Source organism: Vitis vinifera, chromosome 18 (assembly GCF_030704535.1).
Source record: "Vitis vinifera cultivar Pinot Noir 40024 chromosome 18, ASM3070453v1".
NCBI classification, from domain to species: domain Eukaryota; kingdom Viridiplantae; phylum Streptophyta; class Magnoliopsida; order Vitales; family Vitaceae; genus Vitis; species Vitis vinifera.
The window spans coordinates 12773433-12799197 of NC_081822.1; the positions used below are offsets into that span (position 1 = coordinate 12773433).

The window sequence follows — 25765 nt, forward strand, 5'->3', positions numbered from 1 at the left end:
CATAGGTCCACAACACTTAAATAATTACTCAAAATAAAAACATAACATGTCAATGTTTGAATATTCATGAAGATTTTTGCATACTAATAAATATAAAATTCATGTCTTCATTTATTTTGGAAATTGGAATATGGAGATTGAAAATGAGCATTTGGAAAACCAAAAAAAAAATTAAAATAATTTGAACCGGTTTTTTCCCTCAGAACCGACCGGTTTGTCTGGTTCACCGGTTGGACCGCCGGTTCAAGCGGTCCAATCCCGGTTCGATCTTCATCCGGTCTAATGACCGGACCGAACCGGAACGATGATCGGTTGGCGGTCCAACTGGTCGAACCGGCCGGTTCGGTCCGGTTTTTAAAACCATGCTTTTTACTAAATTATTATTATTATTTTTATAATTTTTATTAAATAATTAAAATTTTATAATATTAACTTTATTACTTAAATGTCCATGTGCAAAACACATGGAAATAGTTACAAATAGAAAAGTGATCGGAACTAAAAGGAAAAAGGAATTGATTGAGTTATAATTATAATAATTAAAAATTTATGATAATGTGGGACCCCACTTGTTATGTTCAAAAGAAAAGTCTGATCATGATCTGGCCAGTCCAAAATTATCTTAAGCAGCTTATATATATATGACACTGATATGAGACATTAGAACACACAAAACAATCAATTGTTCAACCTCTTCTCCCATAGGCATTTAGCTTAGACAGGTTCCAAACCCAAGGAGAGGATGAAAATGCTTTCTTCTTCCTCTTCCACTATTCCACTATTTGTTTCCGTTTTTATTATTTTATGCAGCACAGAAGCCCTGATAAAGCTACCAGATAATGAAACAGTTCCAGCTTTGCTTGTTTTCGGAGATTCGATAGTGGACCCTGGCAATAACAACGATCTTGTTACCTTTGCTAAGGGCAATTTTCCGCCCTATGGGAGGGACTTCATTGGCGGAATTCCAACGGGAAGATTTAGCAATGGCAAAATTCCTGCCGACTTCATTGGTCGGTTCCCATTCTCCTATTACTCTTTCCTCCTGCATGCCCTCACATCTCCTACACATCCATGAAACACCCCTTTTTTTCGAATTATTCATATTTTGAAGGAGTAAATAGTAAATACACAAAACTCCTACATTATACAATTTTTCTTTACTTTAAACTCCATTGTTTTTAGCTTTTTATGAAGTCTTCCACTGCACCCGACTTGCTGGGCCCCCTAAGACAACTGAAACCAAACTACACTTCTGTCCCATTTGTTGAATTTTCACAGAATAATTCTCGAATGATAACACGTTCCTTTTCTTTTGGGTACTACTGTTTGGATTATTGAATGCTAGAGATATTAAACTAATCTTTTCTCTCAATTTGAGCCACAGCCGAAGAATTGGGAATCAAAGAGATAGTGCCGGCATACTTAGACCCAACTCTTCAACCTAGTGATATCCTCACTGGAGTAAGCTTCGCTTCCGGCGCTTCAGGATATGACCCTCTAACATCTAAGATTCCGGTACATAAATTCTCCTTCAAAGAAGATATTGACCATTTCTTTAACCTTATATTTCTATTCAATTTTGTTTTCATTTTTGTGTGAAAAAAATCAGGCAGTTTATTCACTGTCGGATCAATTAGAAATGTTCAAGGAGTACACAGGAAAGCTGAAAGCCATGGTTGGAGAAGAGAGAACAAACACCATTCTAAGCAAAAGCTTGTTTTTAGTGGTACAAAGCAGTAATGACATTGCCTCTACATATTTCACCGTTCGGAGAGTGCAGTATGATTTTTCTTCTTACGCAGATCTTCTGGTAACCTGGGCTTCTTCTTTCTTTAAGGTAATTTCAATTGCCATTCTCTTCCATTTCCAATTCCTAACATACAATTCTTCAATAATTATCTTAAATAAAACAATTTTTAAAGGAATTGTATGGATTGGGGGCACGAAGAATAGCTGTTTTCGGTGCACCTCCGTTAGGGTGCCTGCCATCACAGAAAAGCATAGCAGGAGGGATAGAAAGAGAGTGTGTAGAGAATTACAATGAAGCATGCAAGTTATTCAACACTAAGCTCTCATCTGGATTGGATTCTCTCAACACCAACTTTCCCCTTGCAAAGTTTGTGTATATTGATATTTATAACCCCTTGCTTGATATCATCCAAAACCCTCAAAAATCAGGTAATACCTCTTGTTTTGTTTTGTTCTGTTTTTGGGTTTTCTTTCATGGGTATTCCCCTAAATTGTTTCAGGATTTGAAGTAGCGAATAAAGGATGCTGTGGCACGGGGTTAATAGAGGTTGCATTGCTATGTAACCGATTGAATCCGTTTACTTGTAATGATGTGACCAAGTATGTATTTTGGGACAGTTATCATCCTACAGAACGAGTGTACAAGATTCTAATAGGTAGGATCATCCAGGAATACGTGGGCAGCTTCCTCTGATCAAACTCAGCTCGCTGATTTATGTCCTACCCACAGCCCATATGGCATGCTCCATCCTCTGCCCTGATTGTTTGTAATGGTGAAATTGAATGTTATCCTCTTGTTTTTTTTCTTTTTATTTGGTAATAACAGTTTGATATGATTTTCAAACTGTATCAAATCCCAATACAGCATATTCAAACACCTAAAGCAATTTCCTTGGAGGAAAACCAAATGGAAGGTGTTGTAATGGAAGGGTTCCCTCTGACTGGATTGCTACCTGTAATTTCTCACAAGTTGCATATTTTCAAATAATGATGCTTCATAAATTCATAAGTCACTATTACCAAGTATTTTTTATCCTACCTGCACTGGAAATCACATAATTTATGAGAAAAATGATTTAATTTTTGCTATCCCAAACGGATCTCTAATAGACCTAATATCTCAAAATGCCTGTTAGGTTAAATCAACTGTATTTGTAATGTTTCTCCCATTTGAAGTGGCAACAAAGGAAGCAAAAATGGTAATTCCTCAGTTGGGTTTGATTTGAATCAGAAACAAATCATGGTTAAGCATATATACTCAAATTTCATCTTGGATTGGAATAAATTGTTGACAATTTGAAACTTTTGATGAATGGCTCCAAATTTGAAGCCCTATGGCATTGTTGGAATAAATTAATTAGCTCTATTTTAGAAGAAATTTTGAATTAGGGTAAAGATTTGTGATAAAAAAAATTGAGTGGTCCTTCTTATATTGTCAAGTTTGATCAGAGGCAATTAAAAAAAGATAGTTATGTTTATTTATCAAGTTCATCTACATTTTTTTTGTTGGCACACCGATATGTGTATACTTTCAAGTCTCATTATTTATATTTTAGTGTCATATGATGTCATGTATCCTTAGTTAACGATTTAAATCCCATCATATATATTCAATAGTTTGAATTTCATCATATATATTCAATAGTTTGAATTTGGGTTTCGATAAATACTACTTGATAGCTTAGCCTTTTGCTTATTTACCACTTTCCCTTACCCTCATTTTAATTTTATCCCACAATAATTGGAATTATCAAACATTATAAAATTTTCGATAATAAAATAGTTAAGCAATGCTTGATCCCCTTGAAAACAAATTTTAGGTAATTAAAAATGTTTTGCTTGAGTGGAAGGCTTATTTGCAATTTTAATTTTGTAGCAAGAGCTGGTAAAAAATTTAATAGGCCACAAGAAGCAATTTGCAAGTCATCATTTAAACCAAATGAACTAAGGGAAAATTGTGTTTTCAACTCATATAGGCTTGATAATTAAGGTAAAGTCCTCCGACCACCCTTAATTGATTACAAGGATATGAGATAGTAATTGACAAAAATACCCATTTGACTTATTTTTGTCTTTATTCTACCACTCTTCACATGCTACTATTCTTTCTTATTTAATCATTTTTAGATTTTTCATTATTTGTTTAAACTATTTTATAAATAATTGAAAAATCAACATTATTTTTTATTTTTAAATTATAAATAAAAAAAATTATATTAATGATTCAAAGACTATTTTGGAAAATACTTTCTAAAAAAATATTAATTTAAATAAATAAAAATTATTTTTTAGATTTATTTTTATCTTTTACATTTTAGAAGTAAATAATTTAATGATTAAAGCACTGTTTAAAATAAATATATTCACTATTTTAATTTTATACTAAAAAGTATTTTAAAGTTTTTTTTTACTATTATAAAATAAAAAGTTTAATTTTTTTTAATCTTCTTCCTTCTTTATTTTAATAACTTTTTAAACATGACTTTTAGTAATAAGTTATATGAAATGTTACAAATTTGTTTACTAAGGATTTTTTTTAATAATTTGAATTAATTGAAAATTTATTAAAATAAGAAAAAGAAAAAGAAAGAAAGAGGATAGATAAAGAGTTTTTATTTTAAGTACTCAATTAAAATGCTTTCATATGACCTAATTTTAGAAGTGTATTATATCAATAGATAGTAGAGATTGAATTTTTCTTATATAAAAATGTTGAAAGATATATTTACTTATTTTAAATGAAAACAAGTAGTTAAAAATTATATAGATTATATTTGAGTTTGGTTTTAAAATATTTTTCTAGTTTTTATTTTTTATTTTTTATTTTTATTTTTAAAATAATTTTTATTTTCTATATTGTCTCTTTTTGAAAATATGTTTAATTTAAAAATGAAAACAATTTTTAAAAATGAAAATTGAAAACCTTGTTTAGTACTATTTTTTATATGAAAAAAAAATCATTTATTCATTTATTGCGTCGTTGTACAATTGTATTACACTAATTGTACAAGGGAAATGTAGTAAGTGTACAAAGGTGTACAAGGCTATCCTTTGCGAAATATTACAATCGATTATGAGTCATTATTTTATTTTTCTTATCACTCACGAATTGTACATATATATCATGCATTTTATTTAATTTCCACACGGAAATTTCAATACTTTCCTTAATAATGATATATGGGGAAATTTTTTTTGACCTTAAGTCATCCACCATCTTCTCAACTAAACCATTGGAAATATGGTTAAATATTCTTACGTGGACATATAACTTAGAAGAGATATAAAATTTGTGTCATTGTATAAGGGTATTATACTAACTATACAAGAAAAATATACTAATTGTACAAAGGTGTACAAGATTATCCTTTGTGAATGATTTCAATCAATTCTAAATCACTTTTTTATTTTCCTTGTCACCCAAGGATTGTACACCTATATCATGCACTTTATTTAACTCTCAGATGAAAATTTCAATATTTTCCTCAATAATGATATTTGGGGAAAAAAAAATTGACCATAAGTCATTCACCATTTTGTTAACCAAACCATTGAAAATATGATTAATACACCTATATGGACATATAACTTAGGAGATATATGAAATTTGTGTCATTGTACAAGGGTATTACACTAACTGTACAAGGAAAAATGTGCCAAGTGTACAAGGGTGTACAAAGCTCCTAATAAGTTTTGTCCGATTTTTAAACAATTTGAGTTTGACATTAAGACGATTATTGATAGTTTTTTTTTTTTTTTTTTACCAAACTATGTCATTAAGACATTCCCTACAAAAATTAACACAAAGGAAATAAAATTAAAATCAATCATATTTGAATTGTTCATTATAAGTAAACTAAATGAAATATATATTTTTACTATTTTGCATTTATAAACATAATTTCATTGTTATCAATAGAGATTAAAAAAATCATATTTAAATGGAATTAAAAATAAACAAAAATTATTTTTATATCATTTTTATTTTTTAAAATCATTAATTTAAATTATGAAATTAGTTTTAAAATTTAAAATATTTGTTGTAATTATAATTTTGAAGATTTCATGATTTTTATCTTATTACTTTGAAAAAATTGCTTTAATAAGAAAATATTTATTTTAATGGTTTTAAATATTTAAATCTTTATTAAAAAATATTTAGGAATAGTGTGGAAACAATTAGATAATTTTGGAATGGAGAAATTTTGAATATTTTGAAGACTTTAATTTGGCCAATTACCCTATATATATATTGTGAGTGTTTACATTATTTTTGAAATAATATGAGAAATAATAAATACCATATGTCTAATTTGCAAGTTAGAAAAAAAAATTAATAATATTTTATGAGGTATTTAAAAAGTATTTATTATATGTTCTATAAATTTGAAAAAAAAATAATATTTGATGATATATAATTTACAAGTTAAAACAAACAAATAATACTAATATTTTATGAGGTGTTTAAAAATTATTTAATATATATGAGAAATAATAAAAGTTTGAAATAAAGAATAATATTTATTATATATTATGTAAGTTGAAAAAAAGAATAATATTTGATGAGGTATATAAAAGTTATTCATTTCAAAAATGCATTTGGCAATAATAATTTTTAACAATATTTTATATTCAATTTGATGAAAAATGATTCAACTTGGTTCCACTATTAAATAGGTGAGAGAAGGGTAAAAAAGTCAAAGAGATAATGAGAAAAGTGAGGTGATTGATTAGTTTTTTATATTTAATAATCAAAGGTATTTTAGAGATTTTTTAAAAAAATAATATCCTTCCACTCAATTTCCACTCTTTCGTTAGCTTTTGGGATTAATTACGAGTGAGTACCTTACCTCAATTACCCAACCTAACTTAGTTGAAACCATAATTCTCCCACTGTACAAGGAAAAATGTGCCAAGTGTACAAGGGTGTACAAAACTCCTAATAAGTTTTGTCCGATTTTTAAACAATTTGAGTTTGACATTAAGACGATTATTGATAGTTTTTTTTTTTTTTTTTTACCAAATTATGTCATTAAGACATTCCCTACAAAAATTAACACAAAGGAAATAAAATTAAAATCAATCATATTTGAATTGTTCATTATAAGTAAACTAAATGAAATATGTATTTTTACTATTTTGCATTTATAAACATAATTTCATTGTTATCAATAGAGATTAAAAAAATCATATTTAAATGGAATTAAAAATAAACAAAAATTATTTTTATATCATTTTTATTTTTTAAAATCATTAATTTAAATTATGAAATTAGTTTTAAAATTTAAAATATTTGTTGTAATTATAATTTTGAAGATTTCATGATTTTTATCTTATTACTTTGAAAAAATTGCTTTAATAAGAAAATATTTATTTTAATGGTTTTAAATATTTAAATCTTTATTAAAAAATATTTAGGAATAGTGTGGAAACAATTAGATAATTTTGGAATGGAGAAATTTTGAATATTTTGAAGACTTTAATTTGGCCAATTACCCTATATATATATTGTGAGTGTTTACATTATTTTTGAAATAATATGAGAAATAATAAATACCATATGTCTAATTTGCAAGTTAGAAAAAAAAATTAATAATATTTTATGAGGTATTTATAAAGTATTTATTATATGTTCTATAAATTTGAAAAAAAAATAATATTTGATGATATATAATTTACAAGTTAAAACAAACAAATAATACTAATATTTTATGAGGTGTTTAAAAATTATTTAATATATATGAGAAATAATAAAAGTTTGAAATAAAGAATAATATTTATTATATATTATGTAAGTTGAAAAAAAGAATAATATTTGATGAGGTATATAAAAGTTATTTATTTTAAAAATGCATTTGGCAATAATAATTTTTAACCATATTTCATATTCAATTTGATGAAAAATGATTCAACTTGGTTCCACTATTAAATAGATGAGAGAAGGGTAAAAGAGTAAAAAAGAGAATGAAAAAAGTGAGGTAATTGGTTAGTTTTTTATCTTTAATAATTAAGGGCATTTTAGGAATTTTTTTAAAGATAATATTCTTCTCTCAATTTCTACTTTTTCATTAGCTTTTGGGTTTAAATACGAGTGATAAAGAGGACCATTACCCAACCTAACTTGGTTGAAAGCATAATTCTCCCATGAACCAAACCCATTACGTCTTACAACACCTCATAGCTGCAGGGGTGCAGGGCTCTTAAATTTTGCTGTCCGTTCCGTACAATTGGTTCATTGCGGTTCACTTGGCTTGAAGTGTTTGACCAATTTGATGTTTATCAAAGATTCAGAGTTTCAGCCCCCCTCTTCTGTTCAGTTGAGTACTGAAATGACTATTCCACCAACTCGATGTGTTTTTTTTTTTTTTTTTTTAGAACAGCGTGTGAAGCTTTAAGCAACCTGTCTGTCTGGCGGTAGGAAATAAAACTTAATTTAGGTGGCTTGATTAAATCATGGTGGATTTTGAGAGAGATCATACATGTGGAGACTGGGGTGGTCACCGGACTGAAGAGCCCTGATCGCTGCAGCTCACTGACAAGAATTAAAGATCGGTAGTCACCTTACAACAAGAGTCCCCCATGTCACATGAATTGTCACACCTGCCCTATATATGTATATAAATATATGGCTTAGACAGGCTTCCGAACAGAGGGTTGAAAATGCTTTCATATTCTTCTTCCGTCATTCCATTCTTTGTTTCCGTTTTTATCAGTTTATGCAGCACAGGAGCCCTGGTAAAGCTACCGGAGAATGGAACAATTCCGGCTGTGATAGTTTTCGGGGATTCGATCGTGGACGCAGGCAATAACAACAATCTTGTTACTGTGGCTAAGTCCAATTATCCACCCTATGGGAGGGACTTCAGTGGAGGAATACCAACTGGAAGATTTAGCAATGGCAAAATTCCCTCCGACATCATTGGTTGTAACTCCCATTCTTCTACTCTTTCCAGCATTATGCATGCCCTCTTTTCTTTTCCTATAGCTCAAATACCTCTTTACTTTATACCATGTTGTCTTCGTAGGGTCTTCCAACGCACCCGATGGACCTACTGGGTCCCCAAAGACAACGGAAACCTAGTTTACACTTCTATCCCATTTATTCTATATTGAAAAAAAACAAAGTTCCCAAATGTTGTAAAAAAAAAAAAAAACTCAATTTTCACAGATAATTCTTGAATGATAATACGTTCCTTTCCTTCTGGATTATTTATTGTTGGAGAAATTAACTAGTGTTTTCTCTCAAATTGAGCTTCAGCTGAACTATTGGGAATCAAAAAGCTGTTGCCGGCATATTTAGACCCAACTCTTCAACCTAGTGATCTCCTCACTGGAGTAAGCTTCGCTTCAGGCGCTTCGGGATATGACCCTCTAACATCTAAGATTCCGGTACATAAATTTTCCTTCAAAGAAGATATTGACCATTTCTTTAACCTTATATTTCTATTCAATTTTGTTTTCATTTTTGTGTAAAATCAGTCAGTTTTTTCACTGTCGGATCAATTAGAAATGTTCAAGGAGTACATAGGAAAGCTGAAAGCCATGGTTGGAGAAGAAAGAACAAACACCATTCTAAGCAAAAGCTTGTTTTTAGTGGTACACAGTAGTAATGACATTACCTCTACATATTTCACCGTTCGGAAAGAGCAGTATGATTTTGCTTCTTACGCAGATATTCTGGTAACCTTGGCGTCTTCTTTCTTAAAGGTAATTTCAATTGCCATGCTCTTCCATTTCCATTTCCATTTCCTAATATTCAATTATTTAACAATTGTCTGGTATAAAACAAAATTTAAAGGAACTGTATGGATTGGGGGCACGAAGAATAGCTGTTTTCGGTGCACCTCCGTTAGGGTGCCTGCCATCACAGAGAAGCTTAGCAGGAGGGATACAAAGAGAGTGTGCTGAGAATCTCAACGAAGCAGCCAAGTTATTCAACACTCAGCTCTCGTCTGAATTGGATTCTCTCAACACCAACTTTCCCCTTGCAAAGTTTGTGTATGTTGATATTTATAACCCCTTGCTTGATATCATCCAAAACCCTCAAAAATCAGGTAATACCTCTTGTTCTCTTTTGTCACTTTTTTCTTCTTTTTGTTGTTTTGTTTTCAGTTTTCTGAAGTAAAATTGTTATCCTTTTAGTTCTTGAATCTGGGGTTTTATTTTTTTAAAAATAATTTAATTTTTTCAGGATTTGAAGTAGCGAATAAAGGATGCTGTGGCACGGGGACGATAGAGTCTGTATTACTATGCAACCGATTTAATCCCTTTACTTGTAAAGATGTGACAAAGTATGTATTTTGGGACAGTTACCATCCTACAGAAAAAGTGTACAAGATTCTAAGTGGCGGGTTCATCCCGAAATACGTGGGCAGCTTCCTCTGATAAGACCCGCCTTGATGGTTCCTCTTTCACCAACAGCCTATATGCCAGCCTCCACTGCCTTAATTATTTCTAATGCTGAGAGTTAATTTTCATCTAGTTTATGTAATAATCTCAGTTAAAAGAGCTACTATAGTTGTCATTTTCATAAAAAGTCTTGTATTCAAAACACCTAAAGACCAAATGGAAGGTGTTGTAATGGAAAGGTTACTCAATTAATCCCACAAGAATTATATTTTCAAGGATTTCAATTTTGATGTATTTTGCATTTGGTCCTTCCATATTTAAAAAGTAACACTTTATCCCACGACTTGTTGAATGTGAAAGCTAACACTTTCACACTCAAAATATTGCTAGCAACTTCTTGCTCTCAATTATAAACTCTTCATAAAATTATAAATGTGATTATTCTTTTTTGCACTTTGATCTGAGTATTAGTTCGAATTTAGGTATAATCAATTTTGAATTGACAACTTTGTAATAAAATTTCTCAAATACTTTTCAAACATGACAATCACCTGATTTGATTTTTGATTTGAGAGAGATGTTTATATGATTATTTGTGATTTTCGTATGTAATTGGAAAGTATGACAACTTCAAATTTGGACGAAGTGTGTTTTTCATTGCATTTCAATCTTGTTTTTCACTTAACAAATTGATCATTAATTTTTTTAACAAGTTTGAGGAACAAAATATAGAGTTTTGAATGTAAAGGGGGGTAAATTGTAGAAAACGGTAAAGATTAAGAGTGTTAAGTATATTTAACCATATTTTCAAATAGTGATGCTTCATAAATTCGTAAGTCACGGTTACTAAATATTTTCATCCGTGCATATGAAAGATGTTTTAATGTTGCTAGTTCAAATGGCTCTCTCATAGACTTAATACCTCAAAATGCAAATTAGGTAAAATGAACCATATTTGCAATGTTTCTCCCATTTGGGGCCATAATAAAAGAAGAAAAAGGGGTATTAGTTCCTTGTCAAAGATTATAAATAACTTCTATAAAAGAGACAAAAACTCTTACCAACTTGTATTGAAAGAGTAATAAATTAAAAAACCATTCAAAAATATTGAGGTATAAAAAAATTTATACTATCTCCGATTTTAAAATTTCTAAAAATGATTTTTAAAAACAAAATAAATTTATATATTTTTTTTACAAAATGTTCTATCTTTATATAATTTTTTTTATTTTAAAAGTAAAAAACATGAAAGGCATCCAAAGGGGGTTTGGTTCCACTCGGAAATAGATCATATTTAAGTTTATATATTCCTCGTATATACAATGATGCATCTTAAATTTTCATCTATGGATCGGAATAAATTGTTGAGAATCATAAACTTTTGTTAAATAGCTCTAAATTTGAAGACCTATTTTTGGAATTGTTGGAATAACTTGACTGGCTTTGTTCTCAAAGAAAAAGTTATGTACCAAGTTTCTATAGAAGAAAATTCCATCTTATTGGAGTTTGAGACCAAAATAGTGTTTTTGAAGGAAAAAATAATAAAAATAAATCTCTTCTTAAAATATTTACCCATCTAATATTTGTAATCACATGTTTATTTACATTAATTTTTTTCTCTTGTTATGAGTTTAAAAAATCACAGTTAATGATTGGGTTTTAAAACGAAAAAAATAAAAAAATTGAACTTGATGCTATATGGACTTATTACTTTGACAAATATTTTTAACACAAGTTTAGATTGAGAAACTTTTATCTTTTATTTTTTATATGTATGAAAAAAAGTTATTTTGATCCCAAACTCATCCTATAGAATGCTTCGTACTTGCCAAATAATTATTTAATCCCACAACAATTGGGACTTGCCTAACATTATAAAATTTCCAAAGACTTAAAAGATGCATGAACATGTTAGGTTGATTGATCAACTCTCATTATTATTTTTTAGCTTGAGAAAGGTTCAGGGGTTTGAAGGTTGTTAGGTTTATTAAAGAGCCATGTTCAACCTTTCAGAATATGGTTGACGGTTGATTAATTATCTAGCCTAATATGTCCTGCTGTAATGCAGGTTTCACATTTTGCATGTCAGGACGTACTAAATAAATTTTAAATATTAAATATTAAACATTAAACATTAAACATTTTTTGGGTGCTTACCCAATAGGTGAAGTACTAGTCACTGAAAATCTACACCTGTCACTGAAAGTCTACACCTCGGTTCATATTCATCATAATTGCTGGTCCATGTCAAAAGTTTGGCAAGGTGGCAAAGGCATTGAAGTGGGAATGACCGAATGAGTGGAGGTTTCAGGTTTGATCACATGAAAAGGAAAATTGTTCAATTCTTGTCAAAATAATGGTAATAAATAAAGAAATTACAAAAAGAAAAAGAAAATGAAGGTTCATTCCGGTCTTTAGTCCAAACAAGAAGGCAGGTTGAATATTCAAGAATCAAGATGTTGGGTTAGCTACAAATTTAGAGTGTTAAGCCCTAGCAATGGAATGGATTAAAGTCTATTTTCCGACCTTTATCTTATTATGAGTTATGATTCATCATCGGTTGTGATTCTATTTTTAGGGGATGTTTCATATATTGGAATGAGGGGAGTGTGAATAAATATCTCATTTTTTTTTTCTTTATTTTCGTGTTTGGATAATTTAAATGATTATGGGAATGAAATAAAAAACAATTCTAATGAAAATAAAATCTCACTTAGAAGTGGGATTTCAATTAATTCTAACATGGGGGTATTTTGATTCCTTAGTATAAAGTTATTTTTTAAAATTAAAAAGCTAAAACTTTTTTAAATAAGTTAAAATAATTTTTTTATTTTGATTTTGTAAAGAACATAAATTATAAATTTAATTTATATAATGTAAACTAAATTTAATTTAGGTCTTCTTAAAAATAAAAATAATTTTTTAATTACAAATAAATTCAAAATATATCATTTTTAATAAAACATGAATATTAATAATATAATAAAATCATAAATTATATATATTTTTTATAAATATAGTTATTAACATTAATTGGTTTATTTTGTTAAAAATAAATAATAATTATTTAAAATTAATAATTGCTAATACTATTATATTTTAAATGTATATAAAAACAAATAAAATTTAATTTTTTAAAGTATAAATGAGTCAAAAATTTTATTATATGCATATATTTATTACTAAGTAATTAATTAAGAAGTTGATATTATGAATTATTTTATTTTATTTATAATTAATTAATATGTTTTTTGAATTTCAAATTATTCTTAAAAATTACAAGATTTATTAAATAATTTAAAGTTAATTATGTTTATTATTTTTTATAGTCATTATATATATATATATTTTAAGTTTTAAATTATTTTTAAAATTATTCAACTTATTAATAAATTCAATAAAATTTTTAACTTAATCTAAAATTCCTTTTCTCTAATATAAGAAAATTAGAAGAATAGTTATGTATTTTTTTTTAAAAAAAAATTATTTTAAAGAACAACAACAAAATAGTGGTATAGATTTTTAAAAACAATTTTATTTTTAAATCACACATCCAAATAAATTTTTATATTCCTATTGAAGAAGGAATATAAATGAAGTCCTGTGTACCAAACACTCCCTCCTAGCCCCAAGCCTGACAGCTATGGGAGGCAGAAGGAACTCGTTTAGCTTTGTAGAATTTTTATGTTAAATGTGGGAGTTGTCATGCTGATTATTGAAGGTCCAGGCTCCATTGAATAAAGACACCATTATTTCTAATGTTTTAAATGTGGGGGTTTGCCAGCAGCCTTTGTTAATTTATGGGTGTTCATTGATGCCAAACAATTTTAAATCATCAATAAAGAAACCATCCATACCTCTGTCTTGTTCAAACTTTTCCTGCACTCCACTTAAGTTGATGATTGTTATAATGGAAATAATTAGCATTGCTCATCCAAGAAGGGCTAAAATTTAATTTTGGCGTGAGAGCTGGTGAAGTCGGGTTTGCTTGCGATTGGGCCACAAAGCTCGTGGGTGATCATTTAAGCCAAATAAACCAAACCCATCACAGCTGCAGGGTTCTTAGTTCTTGTTGTTATTTAGCTACCTAGCTGTCCGTTTCGTATGATTGATTCATACGTAATTACGATGCTTTACCCAGTCCACCTGGATCGTGACGTTAAGCCAATTTGGTACGTACCCGGAATTAATATTTTCACCCACGCGTCTCCTTCGATGTTGAGTCAGCATTTTTTTTTTCCCATCCAATGGTCGAGAAGTCCACGCACTGGACCCACAAAATCCCTGAACCAAGTATACAATCTACAAATCTAAATCAAACAGTTGAAGGGCCACCCACTGGACCAGAAAAGCCTCCCCTTGACCAGGCTTCACTCCCTTCAATGAATGAGAAATCTAAATCACAATAAAGACATACATCATTTTATTTTATCCTTCATTCAGCACGCATAGCCAGGTCGTGCCTTATTAAGCAAAGGGACCCATTTTAAACTGAGCAACCTATACATAGTCTATCTGTATCTGATTAAATTCATTCACGTGGCTTCATTAAATCACGGTGAATTTTGAGATGGACCGTGAACATGGAGACTGGATCACCACTAGCCGAAAGAGCCTGTTCGCTGTTGCTCACTCACGGACTCAAAGATCGGTATTCACCTGTAAATGAGAGCCCAACCGGAGTCACATTATCACACCTGCCTTACAGTTTTAAATATATGGTTTTGCATAATTGCCGTATGTATAGAAGAGGCCGGTCTCCCACCTACTTGGCAACTTGGCTGCACGATATTAACCCCTTCTTCACCAACACTAAACAACTTTACACAAAAGCTACTGTAGTAAGTATCTTGGTTGATTACTCTAATATTCAAATATTTTTGGACCCTCAGATATTTCCAAGACACGTTTTTGTTTTTATAATTTTCCAACACATGAAAATAGAAAGGTCAGTCATTACCTCGTGTTTCCTTGTTCACTATTGGTTTAATACTTCATGAACACAAAAATGAAAAGTCTTTACCCATTGTATGTGGAATGGTTTATTAATGGCCAGATATTTCATTTCTTGCGTGTAGAAAACGACAAAATCAAGATCACAAGCTAGATCTTTATATACGAGGCCGGGGACGAGAGCATGGAATGCAGAAGTGACCACTTTTTCCATATCTTTTCTTATAGCGTGGAGAAACACAACAGAACCTTCCAAGCCCAGTGGTGTTTCTTACTATGGAAGTGTTGTCATCTTCTGCGATTATTGTTTTCTTTCTTTCTGCTTTTATTATTTTATGTACCACAGAAGCTCTCGTAAAGCTACCGAGGAACGAAACAATTCCGGCAGTGCTAGTTTTCGGAGATTCGATCGTGGATCCGGGCAATAACAACAATCTTATTACTGTGGTTAAGTGCAATTTTCCACCGTATGGGAGGGACTTTATGGGAGGATTTCCAACTGGAAGATTTAGCAATGGCAAAATTCCGCCTGACTTCATTGGTACGTCCTGTCTGTTTTTACGTAGCCTTATATTTCATGAGCTCAATCTAGATATGGAAGTATTTTGTTTCCTGATATCATGTAATGTTTTGCAAAATGAGAAACATTCATATTTGGTATGTTTTGAAAAAGGAAATACGCAAAGCCACTCCGCTATCGAACATGTCTTGTTTCAAACCATGCATGTTTGAGAAAATAAAGGATACCCAATACAGGCTTGGAGCTCATGATCAGGAAATCTAAGTCCAGTTTTTTTTTTTTGAATGGAGAAGGAAGGCCAATAGGATCTTTCAGTTGATTGATCCAATGCTCTTCTCAATAGAGTTGACCGGTTTGAGTAGTTGGGCCGCCCTGACATTAGTGATGGTGATCTTCATAATTTTTCCAACCGGTTAAGTACATTAATACTGATGGTGTTTGGTGAACTATTTAATAAACAACTTAATACATTTAATAATATATCTTAAAATTGAAAATAATTTTGATAAATTAATTTAATGATTTAAACCCAATTTCATTTAAAATCATATTAATTTTTAAACATTAGATTTTATCAAACAGCCATCTGAATTTCGATGTAAGGTAGTGTTTATTTTTTTACTAAATTCTAAATAGAACCTTAATGCTAATAGTGTTAAATATTAGGTTGTTTGTTTTTGTAGTATTTTGTTTTTATTAAGTATTAAAAAGTAAAAAAAAAATCAATATGTTATTTTTTCTATTTAGAAAAAGTTACATATTTTGACTTTTTCTATTAATAAAAAGTTTATAATAAGTCATGAAAAAATAGAAAAACAAACAACCTAAATTCTAAAACTAAATTGCTTTTAGTAAAAAGCCAAAAAAACAAACATCACCTAAGTTACCATCAAGAATCCTTCAGGGTAGCCCAACCTCCTAGGAAAATCCCAAATGTGGTGAAAGAAATAATAACATTACAAATTTTCATGGAATAATTCTCGAATAAAAAACATGCTTCTTTCCTTTTGGATATGTATGGATGTTTCTCTGAAAATTTCGGCTTACTCATGATATAACAATTACAAAATAATTATTTTTTATCCTCAGCTGAAGAATTGGGAATCAAAGAGCTACTGCCACCATATTCTAACCCGGCTCTTCAACTTAGTGATCTACTGACCGGAGTGAGCTTCGCCTCAAGTGGCTCGGGATACGATCCTATGACACCTAAGCTTGCGGTATATAAATTTCCCTTCACATATAATTTATACTTCAAATAATGTATTGTCCATTTCTTAACTTGGTTTTCATTTTTGGGTCAAAAATCAGTCAGTTTTATCTCTGCGGGATCAATTAGAAATGTTCAAAGAATACATAAGAAAGTTGAAAATGATGGTTGGAGAAGAGAGAACAAACACCATTTTAAGCAAAAGCCTATTTCTAGTGGTAGCAGGCAGTGATGACATTGCCAATTCATACTTTGTCAGCGGTGTTCGGAAAATCCAGTATGATGTTCCGGCTTACACTGATCTCATGATCGCCTCGGCTTCTTCTTTCTTCAAGGTAATTTTAACCGCCATGAAAAAATCTGGAATCATCCCTGCTTTTCCATTTTGCAGTTCATAGCATACCATTCTTATCTTCTATTGACCAATTTGAAGGAATTGTATGGATTGGGGGCGCGAAGAATAGTTGTTGGCAGTGCACCTCCATTGGGGTGTCTGCCATCACAGAGAAGCTTAGCAGGAGGGATACTAAGAGAGTGTGCCGAGGATCACAACGACGCAGCGAAACTGTTCAATACTAAGCTCTCATCTCAATTGGATTCTCTCAACGCCAATTTTCCCCAGGCAAAGTTTGTCTACATTGATATTTACAATCCCTTTCTTGATCTCATCCAAAACCCTCAAAAATCAGGTAATTCCTTTGATGGGTATTGGGAAAACCCCTATCCTCTTTGCTCTAGAATCTCTGGCCTATATGCCAACTGATTTCAAAAACCGTTTTACTACATTTTAAGAAAAAATAATTTATTTCAGGGTTTGAAGTGGTGGATAAGGGTTGCTGTGGCACAGGGAAAATAGAGGTGGCAGTACTATGTAACCCATTTAGTCCATTTACCTGTGAAGACGCGTCAAATTATGTATTTTGGGACAGTTATCATCCTACAGAAAAAGCATACAAGGTTCTAATTGGTGAAATCATCCAGAAATGTGTGGACAGCTTCTTCTGATCAAACTGGTCGACTTCCTGATATCTCTTTAGTCTCCAACCCATGCATATTTGGCAAGCTCCACTGCCTTCAGTTATTTGTAATGGTGAAAGTGAAAATTTTCCTTCTCTGTTTTGTAATCACAGCTAAACGAGCTACTAGGGTATACTAATGTGTGTTCAAAATAGAATTGCTTGATTTTCATAATTTGGTATATGTATTAAATTATAATAATATCATGATATCCAGGCATCATGCGTCTCATGTCTTCCTGTACTCCACTCAAGTTGATACTTGTTATAATGGAAATCGTTAGCATTAATCATCCAAGAAGGGCAACTTCCAGAAAATGTTAGACCATTAGATACAGTTGCATTCACATGGATGAAAATTATATAAAAATAAAAATAATATTTGATTCCTTTTTGAAAAAATTGAAATCAACTTGTACCACATATGATTCCAATATTACCATTATCAATTGCCTACGTATTCCTATCCCACATTTAAATGTCATTCATAATAAATTGTACCTAAATTGAAGGTGTTTGTAAAGTTAAACTAATCCCTTCTAATTTTTTTTGTTAGTCCGAGGACATCACACTCGTTTATGAGAAGTTGAAGACAATATCTTTCGATATATTGTTTATGTGGGACCGTGGGTCCTTGGGTGAAAGTCCTTAAGGCCCTTGAGAAAGACAAGAAAGACACTTTGATGTGGGTGTATGAGGTTGGTCCTATCTCTGAGTTTTAGTCCCTAAAGACACAGGATTGGTCTTATCCTTGGGTTGTAGTCCCAAAAGACACAAGATATGACTTATTATTAGGTGATAGTCCTAAAATATTCATTATTTATGACTAAGTATCTTTTGGAACATTGATGGTTGATATGAATATTGGTGGGGTTGGCAACTTATCAGGTGTAAGAGGATGGATGAGGCAAAGTATAAATAAAACCATCAACAACATGTATACATGTTGACATTATTGCACATTTATTAATGGTTAATAATTGTATATTATGCATGCTATTATATGTTTAATTCAAGTTTTTTTAAGAATATTCATAGGACTGTTATAAACTTTCCTACTGAGTTATGAACACACTTTACCTCTTTTATCTTTAGATGTAGGTTAGAAAACATTTGTTGGGATTAATGCTTGAACATTGTTTTTTTTGTTGATTGGATGTTGTTTTGCTTTTGTGTTGAAAGTGTTTTGAGGCTTTTGCTTTTGTACCCTACAAAAACTAAATCATTTTTAAAGGAATGATGTAATATATATTTGTTTTTGTACACTTGTAGTATGAGCTACCTTTAGTAAACCATGAGGTTTTGCTATGTACAAAGTAATGTGGCACTGGTTTTCTTTTGTGAAATAGATCATATTTTGTTAATTAATAGTTACAAAGTTTCTCACATGATGTATACTTCTTTATAACAGGTTTCCACATCCTCATTTTGCACAAAATCAACTAGAAACTCAACACTTAAATTTTTTTCTCCCTCTAGTTTTGGCAGCACTAATTTTATATTTGAGTATTAATTAGCAACTCTGGAATCTAGGGTATAATATTATTATAATATTAAATTTTTTAATCTAATAAGGAAAGTTATTAGGAATATCTTTATAAATATTTTAAGTCATAAGGAGAAAAAGTTATGAAATGAAAATGAACTTATAAAGATTATAAAGGGGGATAAAAATGTGAGGAAAAATGAGAGATACTTGGTGTAGAGCGAACGAATTCATGATTCATGGTTTAAATACAAGGAGCGGGAAAACATGATATGTTTTGGAATCTAATAGTTTTATCTAATTTATATATTCTATAATATTCTCTATATTATAGTAAAATGATTCTTTCTCATCTTTGGATGTAAATATTATTGGTCAAACCATATTAAAATCTTGTATATCTTTGTGTGGATTGTTCTATCTTTGTATTAACTAATATCATTTGTATTAAAATTTCTCCTAACAAAATTGTTTGTTGCATATTTAACCATTTCTATTCGAACATGGACTTTTTTACATTCATCCACACTTATCTAAGAGCTTAACCATCTAGAGATACATAGTGGAGCTTGACCCACTCCACACGACACACCTATCTAGGGCCTTGACTCATCCTGAGGCTTATAGAGGTTTCTAACAATCTATTACCTCACACACTCATTATAAGATCATTTTTCAACAACCATTTTCATAAAAGCAGTATTATCACATATTAACAATGGTTTCATATGTAAAGTTAATATAAAGGGTTGTTTTTTTTTTTTTTTTTTTTTGTGTGGCTCAGTAATTACGCAGCACTCGATCCCTTAAAGAAAAAGTTTTGCTTAAATGAAAGGTTTGAATGCAATTTTAATTTTGGCGCAAGAGCTGGTGAAGTCGGCCTTGCTTTCCATTGGGTGAATGATTTAATAGGCCACAAAGCTCGTAGTCATCATTTAAACCAAATAAACCAAACCCATCACAGCTGCAGGGTTCTTAGTTCTTGTTGTTAGTTAGCTACCTAGCTGTCCATTCCATATGATTGATTCATACATAATTACGAAGCTTAATCCAGTGCACTTGGATTGAGACGTAAAGCAAATATGATAAGTACCCAAAATTAAGACGCTTCAGTGTTGAGTCACATTATAATGAATTGAATCAAACAACCATTCCACCTACTTGAGCTTTTCTTCCCATCAAATGGTCGAGAAGGCCACGCACTGGAACCACATAAAATCCCTGAACCCTGTATACAATCTACGATCTAAATCAAACGGTTGAAAGAGCCACCCACTGGTCCCAAAAGGCCTCCCCTTGACCAGGCTTCACTCCCTCCTATGAATGAGGAATCTAAATCAAAATAAAGTCGACATACATCATTTTATTTTATCCTCCATGCATCACACATAGCGAGGAGGATCGTGCCTTATTAAGGGACCCATTTCAAACTAAGCAGCCTGTATAAAGTCCATCTGTATCCAATTAAACTTATTCACATGGATTCATTAAATCATGGAGAATTATGAGATGGACCATGTTACATATACGTTGGCTGATGCTCACTCACGGACTCAATGATCGATATTCACCTGAAAAGCAAAGTCTCCGGAGTCATATTATCACACCTGCCTTGCATTTTTACATATATGATTTTGTATAACCATTTAGCAAAGAACCCAAGGAAATTGCCGTATAGAAGCGGTGGCCCAACTACTTGACTACTTGTCTGCACGATATCAACCCCTTCTTCATCAACACATTATTATTATTATTGAAAAATCTTTATCCACTGCATGTGGAGTAGTTTATTAACGTCCACATATTTCATTCATTGCGTCTAGAAAACGACAAAATCAGGATCACCTTATATACGAGGCCGGGCAGAGGGCATAGAATACAGACAAGTGATCACTTTCTCCATCTCGTTTCTTATAGCTTGGAGAAACACAACAAAAACTTTCCAAGCCCAATGGTGTTTCTTTCTATGGAACTGTGGTCGTCTTCTTCGATTATTGTTTTCTTTCTTTCTGTTTTTATTATTTTATGTACCACAGAAGCTCTCGTAAAGCTACCGAGGAACGAAACAGTTCCAGCAGTGCTAGTTTTCGGAGATTCGATAGTGGATCCGGGCAATAACAACAATCTTAATACTCTGGTTAAGTCCAATTTTCCACCGTATGGGAGGGACTTAATGGGAGGAGTTCCAACTGGAAGATTTAGCAATGGAAAAATTCCGTCTGACTTCATTGGTATGTCCATTCTATTTTTTACGTGGCCTTATATTTCATGATATGGAAGTATTTTGTTTCCTGATATCATGTCATGTTTTGCAAAATGAGAAATATTTATATTTGGTATGTTTTGAAAAAGGAAATACAGAAAGCAACTCTGCTATCGGATATGTCTTGTTCTAAACTATGTTTTTCGATTCAGCCATCTAAGAAAATTTCCCTTTTTCCTTTTTCCTTCCTGGTTAATTTTACGTACAAGCATGGTTCTGTTGGAATTAAATAAAGGATACCCAAATCAGACTTGGAGCTCATGATCAGGATATCAAGTACTTTCATTTTTCAATGCAAAACGAAGGCCAATGGGATCCTTCTGTGGATTGATCAAATGCTTTTCTCCATGGAGTTTTACCGGTTTGAGTAGTTGGGCCTACGTGACCCGGATGGTTTGGGATTTTGATTTTCATAATTTTCCAAACCGGTTAAGTTCATTAGTGATGGTGTTTGGTAACTCTACAATTTTCCGTGGAATAATTCTCGAATCAAAATATGGTCCTTTCCTTTTGGATGTATGGAATATGTAATGTGAGTAAAATTAACTTTATTTTCTCTCAAAATTTTAGCTTAGTGATATGATATAACAGTTACAAAATAATTATTTTGTATTCTCAGCCGAAGCATTGGGAATCAAAGAGCTAGTGCCACCATATTCTAACGCGGCTCTTCAACTTGGTGATCTCCTGACCGGAGTGAGCTTCGCCTCAAGTGGCTCAGGATTTGATCCTATGACACCTAAGCTTGCGGTATATCAATTTCCCTCCACATATAATTTATACTTCAAATAATGTATTGTCCATTTCTTAACTTGGTTTTCATTTTTGGGTCAAAAATCAGTCAGTTTTATCTCTGCGGGATCAATTAGAAATGTTCAAAGAATACATAAGAAAGTTGAAAAGGATGGTTGGAGTAGAAAGAACAAACACCATTTTAAGCAAAAGCCTATTTCTAGTGGTAGCAGGCAGTGATGACATTGCCAATTCATACTTTGATAGCCGTGTTCAGAAATTCCAGTATGATGTTCCGGCTTACACTGATCTTATGGTCACCTCGGCTGCTTCTTTCTTGAAGGTAATTTTAATTGCCATGCAAAACCCTGGAATCATCCATGCTCTTCCATTTCCAACTCATAGGATACCGTTCTTATCTTCTATTAAACAAATTGAAGGAATTGTATGGATTGGGGGCACGCAGAACAGTTGTTACTAGTGCACCTCCATTGGGGTGTCTGCCATCACAGAGAAGCTTAGCAGGAGGGACACAAAGAGAGTGTGCTGAGGGTCACAACGAAGCAGCGAAGCTGTTTAATTTTAAGCTCTCATCTCGATTGGATTCTCTCAACGCCAATTTTCCCCAGGCAAAGTTTGTCTACGTTGATATTTACAAACCCTTACTTGATCTCATCCAAAACCCTCAAAAATCAGGTAATTCCTTTGATGGGTATTGGGAAAACTTGTATCTTCTTTGTTCTAGAATCTCAGGCCCTATTTGGTAATTTAATTTTTAACCCAAATTTTATGTTTACTTTTATATATAATATTTTATTTTTAATCATTTTCTATATTTATATGACTATTTTTAAAAAATGGTTCTAAAAAAAACAAGTATAAAACAATTAAAAGATATTATGGAAGAACATCTTGGTTTTCGTCTTTTTATTATTAAATATGTTTTCCTATTTTTTATTTTTATTATTTTGAAAAACAGAAAACAATTTTAAAAAATAATTATCAAATTGGGTCTTAGTTTTTGTTATTATTATTATTTTATTTTATTTTTTTTAAAATCATTTGTTTCAGGGTTTGAAGTGGTGGATAAAGGTTGCTGTGGCTCAGGGACAATAGAGGTGGCAGTGCTATGTAACCAATTAAGTCCATTCACTTGCGAAGACGCGTCAACTTATGTATTTTGGGACAGTTATCATCCTACAGAAAGAGCATACAAGGTTATAATTGATGAGATCATCCAGAAATGCGTGGACAGCTTGATCTGATCAAACTGGTCCACTTCCTGATATCTCTTCAATCTCCAACCCATATATGGCAAGCTGCACTGCCTTTTGTTATTTGTAATGGTGAAAGTGAAAATCTTCCTTCTTGGTTTTGTGATCACAGTTAAAAGAGCTACAATGGTTGTAATGTCATAGCTTTCTGATTCCAGTATATTAAAATGTGCAAACACAGAATCCATGATAACTCAATTATCATGTAGAGTGATTTAAGTTCCACTCACCTTCATCTTCTTCTGCTCAAGACATATGATATCATATGCAGTTCTACATCCTGGAACTGTCTTGCTTTTCTTGGGATTCTTCTTCTTCTTTGTTATGTCTTGTCTCTCTCTTTTGTTAAACCTGCTTGGTGTAATGGAAAGTTTTCCTCTGAATTGCACAATACCTATATATTTCAGCATGGAAGGTTTGGATGTATTTCTAGTTTTTTTTTTTAAAAAAAAATATATAGGAAAAAAACTGATTAGGTAATTCAGGTATTAAAAAAGTTTTTATCACCTCAAATTTTTTTTAAAATAAAAATAAAATAATTTTTAAAGAAATAAAATAAATTCATATTTTTTTATGAGAGTTTCTATTTTTTATTTAGAAATTTCTATTTTCAAAAAGAAAAAAGTAATTATTTTCCAAAAAGCCTTATATTTTTTACAATTTCTAAGCTAATTGCAATTTTTTCACTACTAGAAATACTATGAATATTTTCTTTAAGCATGCCCTTTGTTTTATTCCTTCTCAAATTTTATCATGGCGATAATTATTCAGTTAAATTATGATTAATATTCATTTTTGGCTTCTTAGCGATGAAGTGCAGTGAGCTGTACTGTTCTAGTGGGAACAATTAGAAATGTTGGAAGAATAGGTAGGGTAGCTGAAAGTTAGTTGCAGGTAGGCACCATTATAAGCAACAGCCTGTTCATGGTTGTAGGCTTGTAGCTGGCAGTGATGACATTGTCAATACCTATTTTATGATGTTCCTTCTTATACTGATTTTCTGGTCAGCTCTGCCGAGAGTTGGTTGCTGATAGATAGCAAATATATTTCGTTCTTATGTTAGTTTTTTTTTTTATTTTTATTTTTATTTCTGCGCATGAGCATTTGGAAGGAATTATAAGAACTTGGGAGCAAGAACATTTCTAGTTAGGGATGACACAAGGGAGGTCACCTCCATCCCAATCCTACTCTCATTATTTAAATCAATTCTTGTCTTTGTCTTAAAGAATAACTTTAATGTCCCATTTCATTTAATTTTTTATTATTCTAAAATTTAAAAAATTAATTATATTAATATATATAAATATACCTAAGCCTATCTTGAACCCAAATTAGTTTTTTTTTTTTTTTAAAAAAAAAAAATTCAAGTTTATCATTAATCTAACTATGGTTTTTTTCAAATCTGTTCTATTAGGGGTGGAACAAATATAACAAAAGTTATTCCATTATCATAAACTTGCATTATAAAATATAGTGCGAGTGAACATTACAAAAGGAGGGCTAAAGAGAGTGCACCCATGAAGACAACAAGTAGCTGAATTGTTCTATTAAAAAAAATACTGAAATGAACACTACACCACCTACATCAACACCCAACCATGCCATATTCGTGCTACTCTTAAGCCAAAGGTTCCTTCACTATTTTTTCTCATTTCTCTTATATTAAAAAACCTTTTGTACATGGTTGTTCCTTTACTCAACAACTCATGAGACATGAAGACACCGGAAATGGTGCATGCATCCCAAGCTCGTTCTAGAGTTTCACAATTAAAAACTTAGCTCTAGATAATCCGGAAGAGGTCATTAGCCATTAACAATTATCAAGATGTTTACTAACAATCTTAGGACTATTGGACATATGATATCATATGAAGACCTCATGTTTCATATTTTAGTTGACCTTGAGTCAAAATATAACCTTATCATATAAAAAAGTCTCTTCCACTTTCCTACCAAATCTCTCTTTATCCTAGCACATAAATTAAGGGATCGAAGAGATTATGGCAAATCATGTTCACCAAGAAATGTTTTGGTTTGCCACAAAGTTGGGAATGCTACTTTTTGTTGCTACTATCGCTTTGATCGTGCTTTCATGCTTTTCAAAACAATCAAGCTTCTAGATTCATCACCACACCTAAGCTAGTCTCTAACTAGTCATGGTACACTGATAGCAGAGCCACTAGTTATGTTACTGTTGAACTAAGCAACCTCTC

The 25765-nt window shown here is 31.3% G+C and overlaps 2 protein-coding genes across 2 annotated transcripts; both read left to right on the forward strand.

Annotated features, from left to right (window-relative positions):
• The first annotated feature begins 677 nt into the window (after window positions 1-677).
• On the forward strand, window positions 678-10382 carry LOC100245479 (uncharacterized). The gene is made up of 10 exons (XM_002279299.4): window positions 678-1010; window positions 1385-1515; window positions 1610-1837; window positions 1923-2178; window positions 2250-2432; window positions 8372-8671; window positions 9008-9138; window positions 9229-9456; window positions 9548-9803; window positions 9941-10382. Exons 1-10 carry the CDS (start codon window positions 743-745, stop codon window positions 10132-10134), a joined length of 2175 nt encoding a protein of 724 aa, XP_002279335.2. The 5' UTR covers window positions 678-742; the 3' UTR covers window positions 10135-10382.
• Window positions 10383-15224: 4842 nt separating this feature from the next.
• On the forward strand, window positions 15225-23978 carry LOC100264374 (uncharacterized). Its single transcript, XM_010666548.3, has 11 exons — window positions 15225-15592; window positions 16661-16791; window positions 16883-17116; window positions 17215-17470; window positions 17593-17766; window positions 19951-19963; window positions 21261-21514; window positions 22166-22296; window positions 22388-22621; window positions 22719-22974; window positions 23350-23978. Exons 1-11 carry the CDS (start codon window positions 15328-15330, stop codon window positions 23541-23543), a joined length of 2142 nt encoding a protein of 713 aa, XP_010664850.1. The 5' UTR covers window positions 15225-15327; the 3' UTR covers window positions 23544-23978.
• The last annotated feature ends 1787 nt before the right edge of the window (window positions 23979-25765 follow it).

Excerpts from the sequence above, each read along its gene's own strand:
- LOC100245479 (XM_002279299.4), top strand. The coding sequence starts at position 743 with ATGAAAATGCTTTCTTCTTCCTCTTCCACTATTCCACTATTTGTTTCC. Across the intron at positions 1,838-1,922 it reads GGGCTTCTTCTTTCTTTAAG|GAATTGTATGGATTGGGGGC; the intron begins GTAATTTCAATT and ends CAATTTTTAAAG. Across the intron at positions 9,457-9,547 it reads TGGCGTCTTCTTTCTTAAAG|GAACTGTATGGATTGGGGGC; the intron begins GTAATTTCAATT and ends CAAAATTTAAAG.
- LOC100264374 (XM_010666548.3), top strand. The coding sequence starts at position 15,328 with ATGGAAGTGTTGTCATCTTCTGCGATTATTGTTTTCTTTCTTTCTGCT. Across the intron at positions 22,622-22,718 it reads CGGCTGCTTCTTTCTTGAAG|GAATTGTATGGATTGGGGGC; the intron begins GTAATTTTAATT and ends AACAAATTGAAG. Across the intron at positions 22,975-23,349 it reads CCAAAACCCTCAAAAATCAG|GGTTTGAAGTGGTGGATAAA; the intron begins GTAATTCCTTTG and ends CATTTGTTTCAG.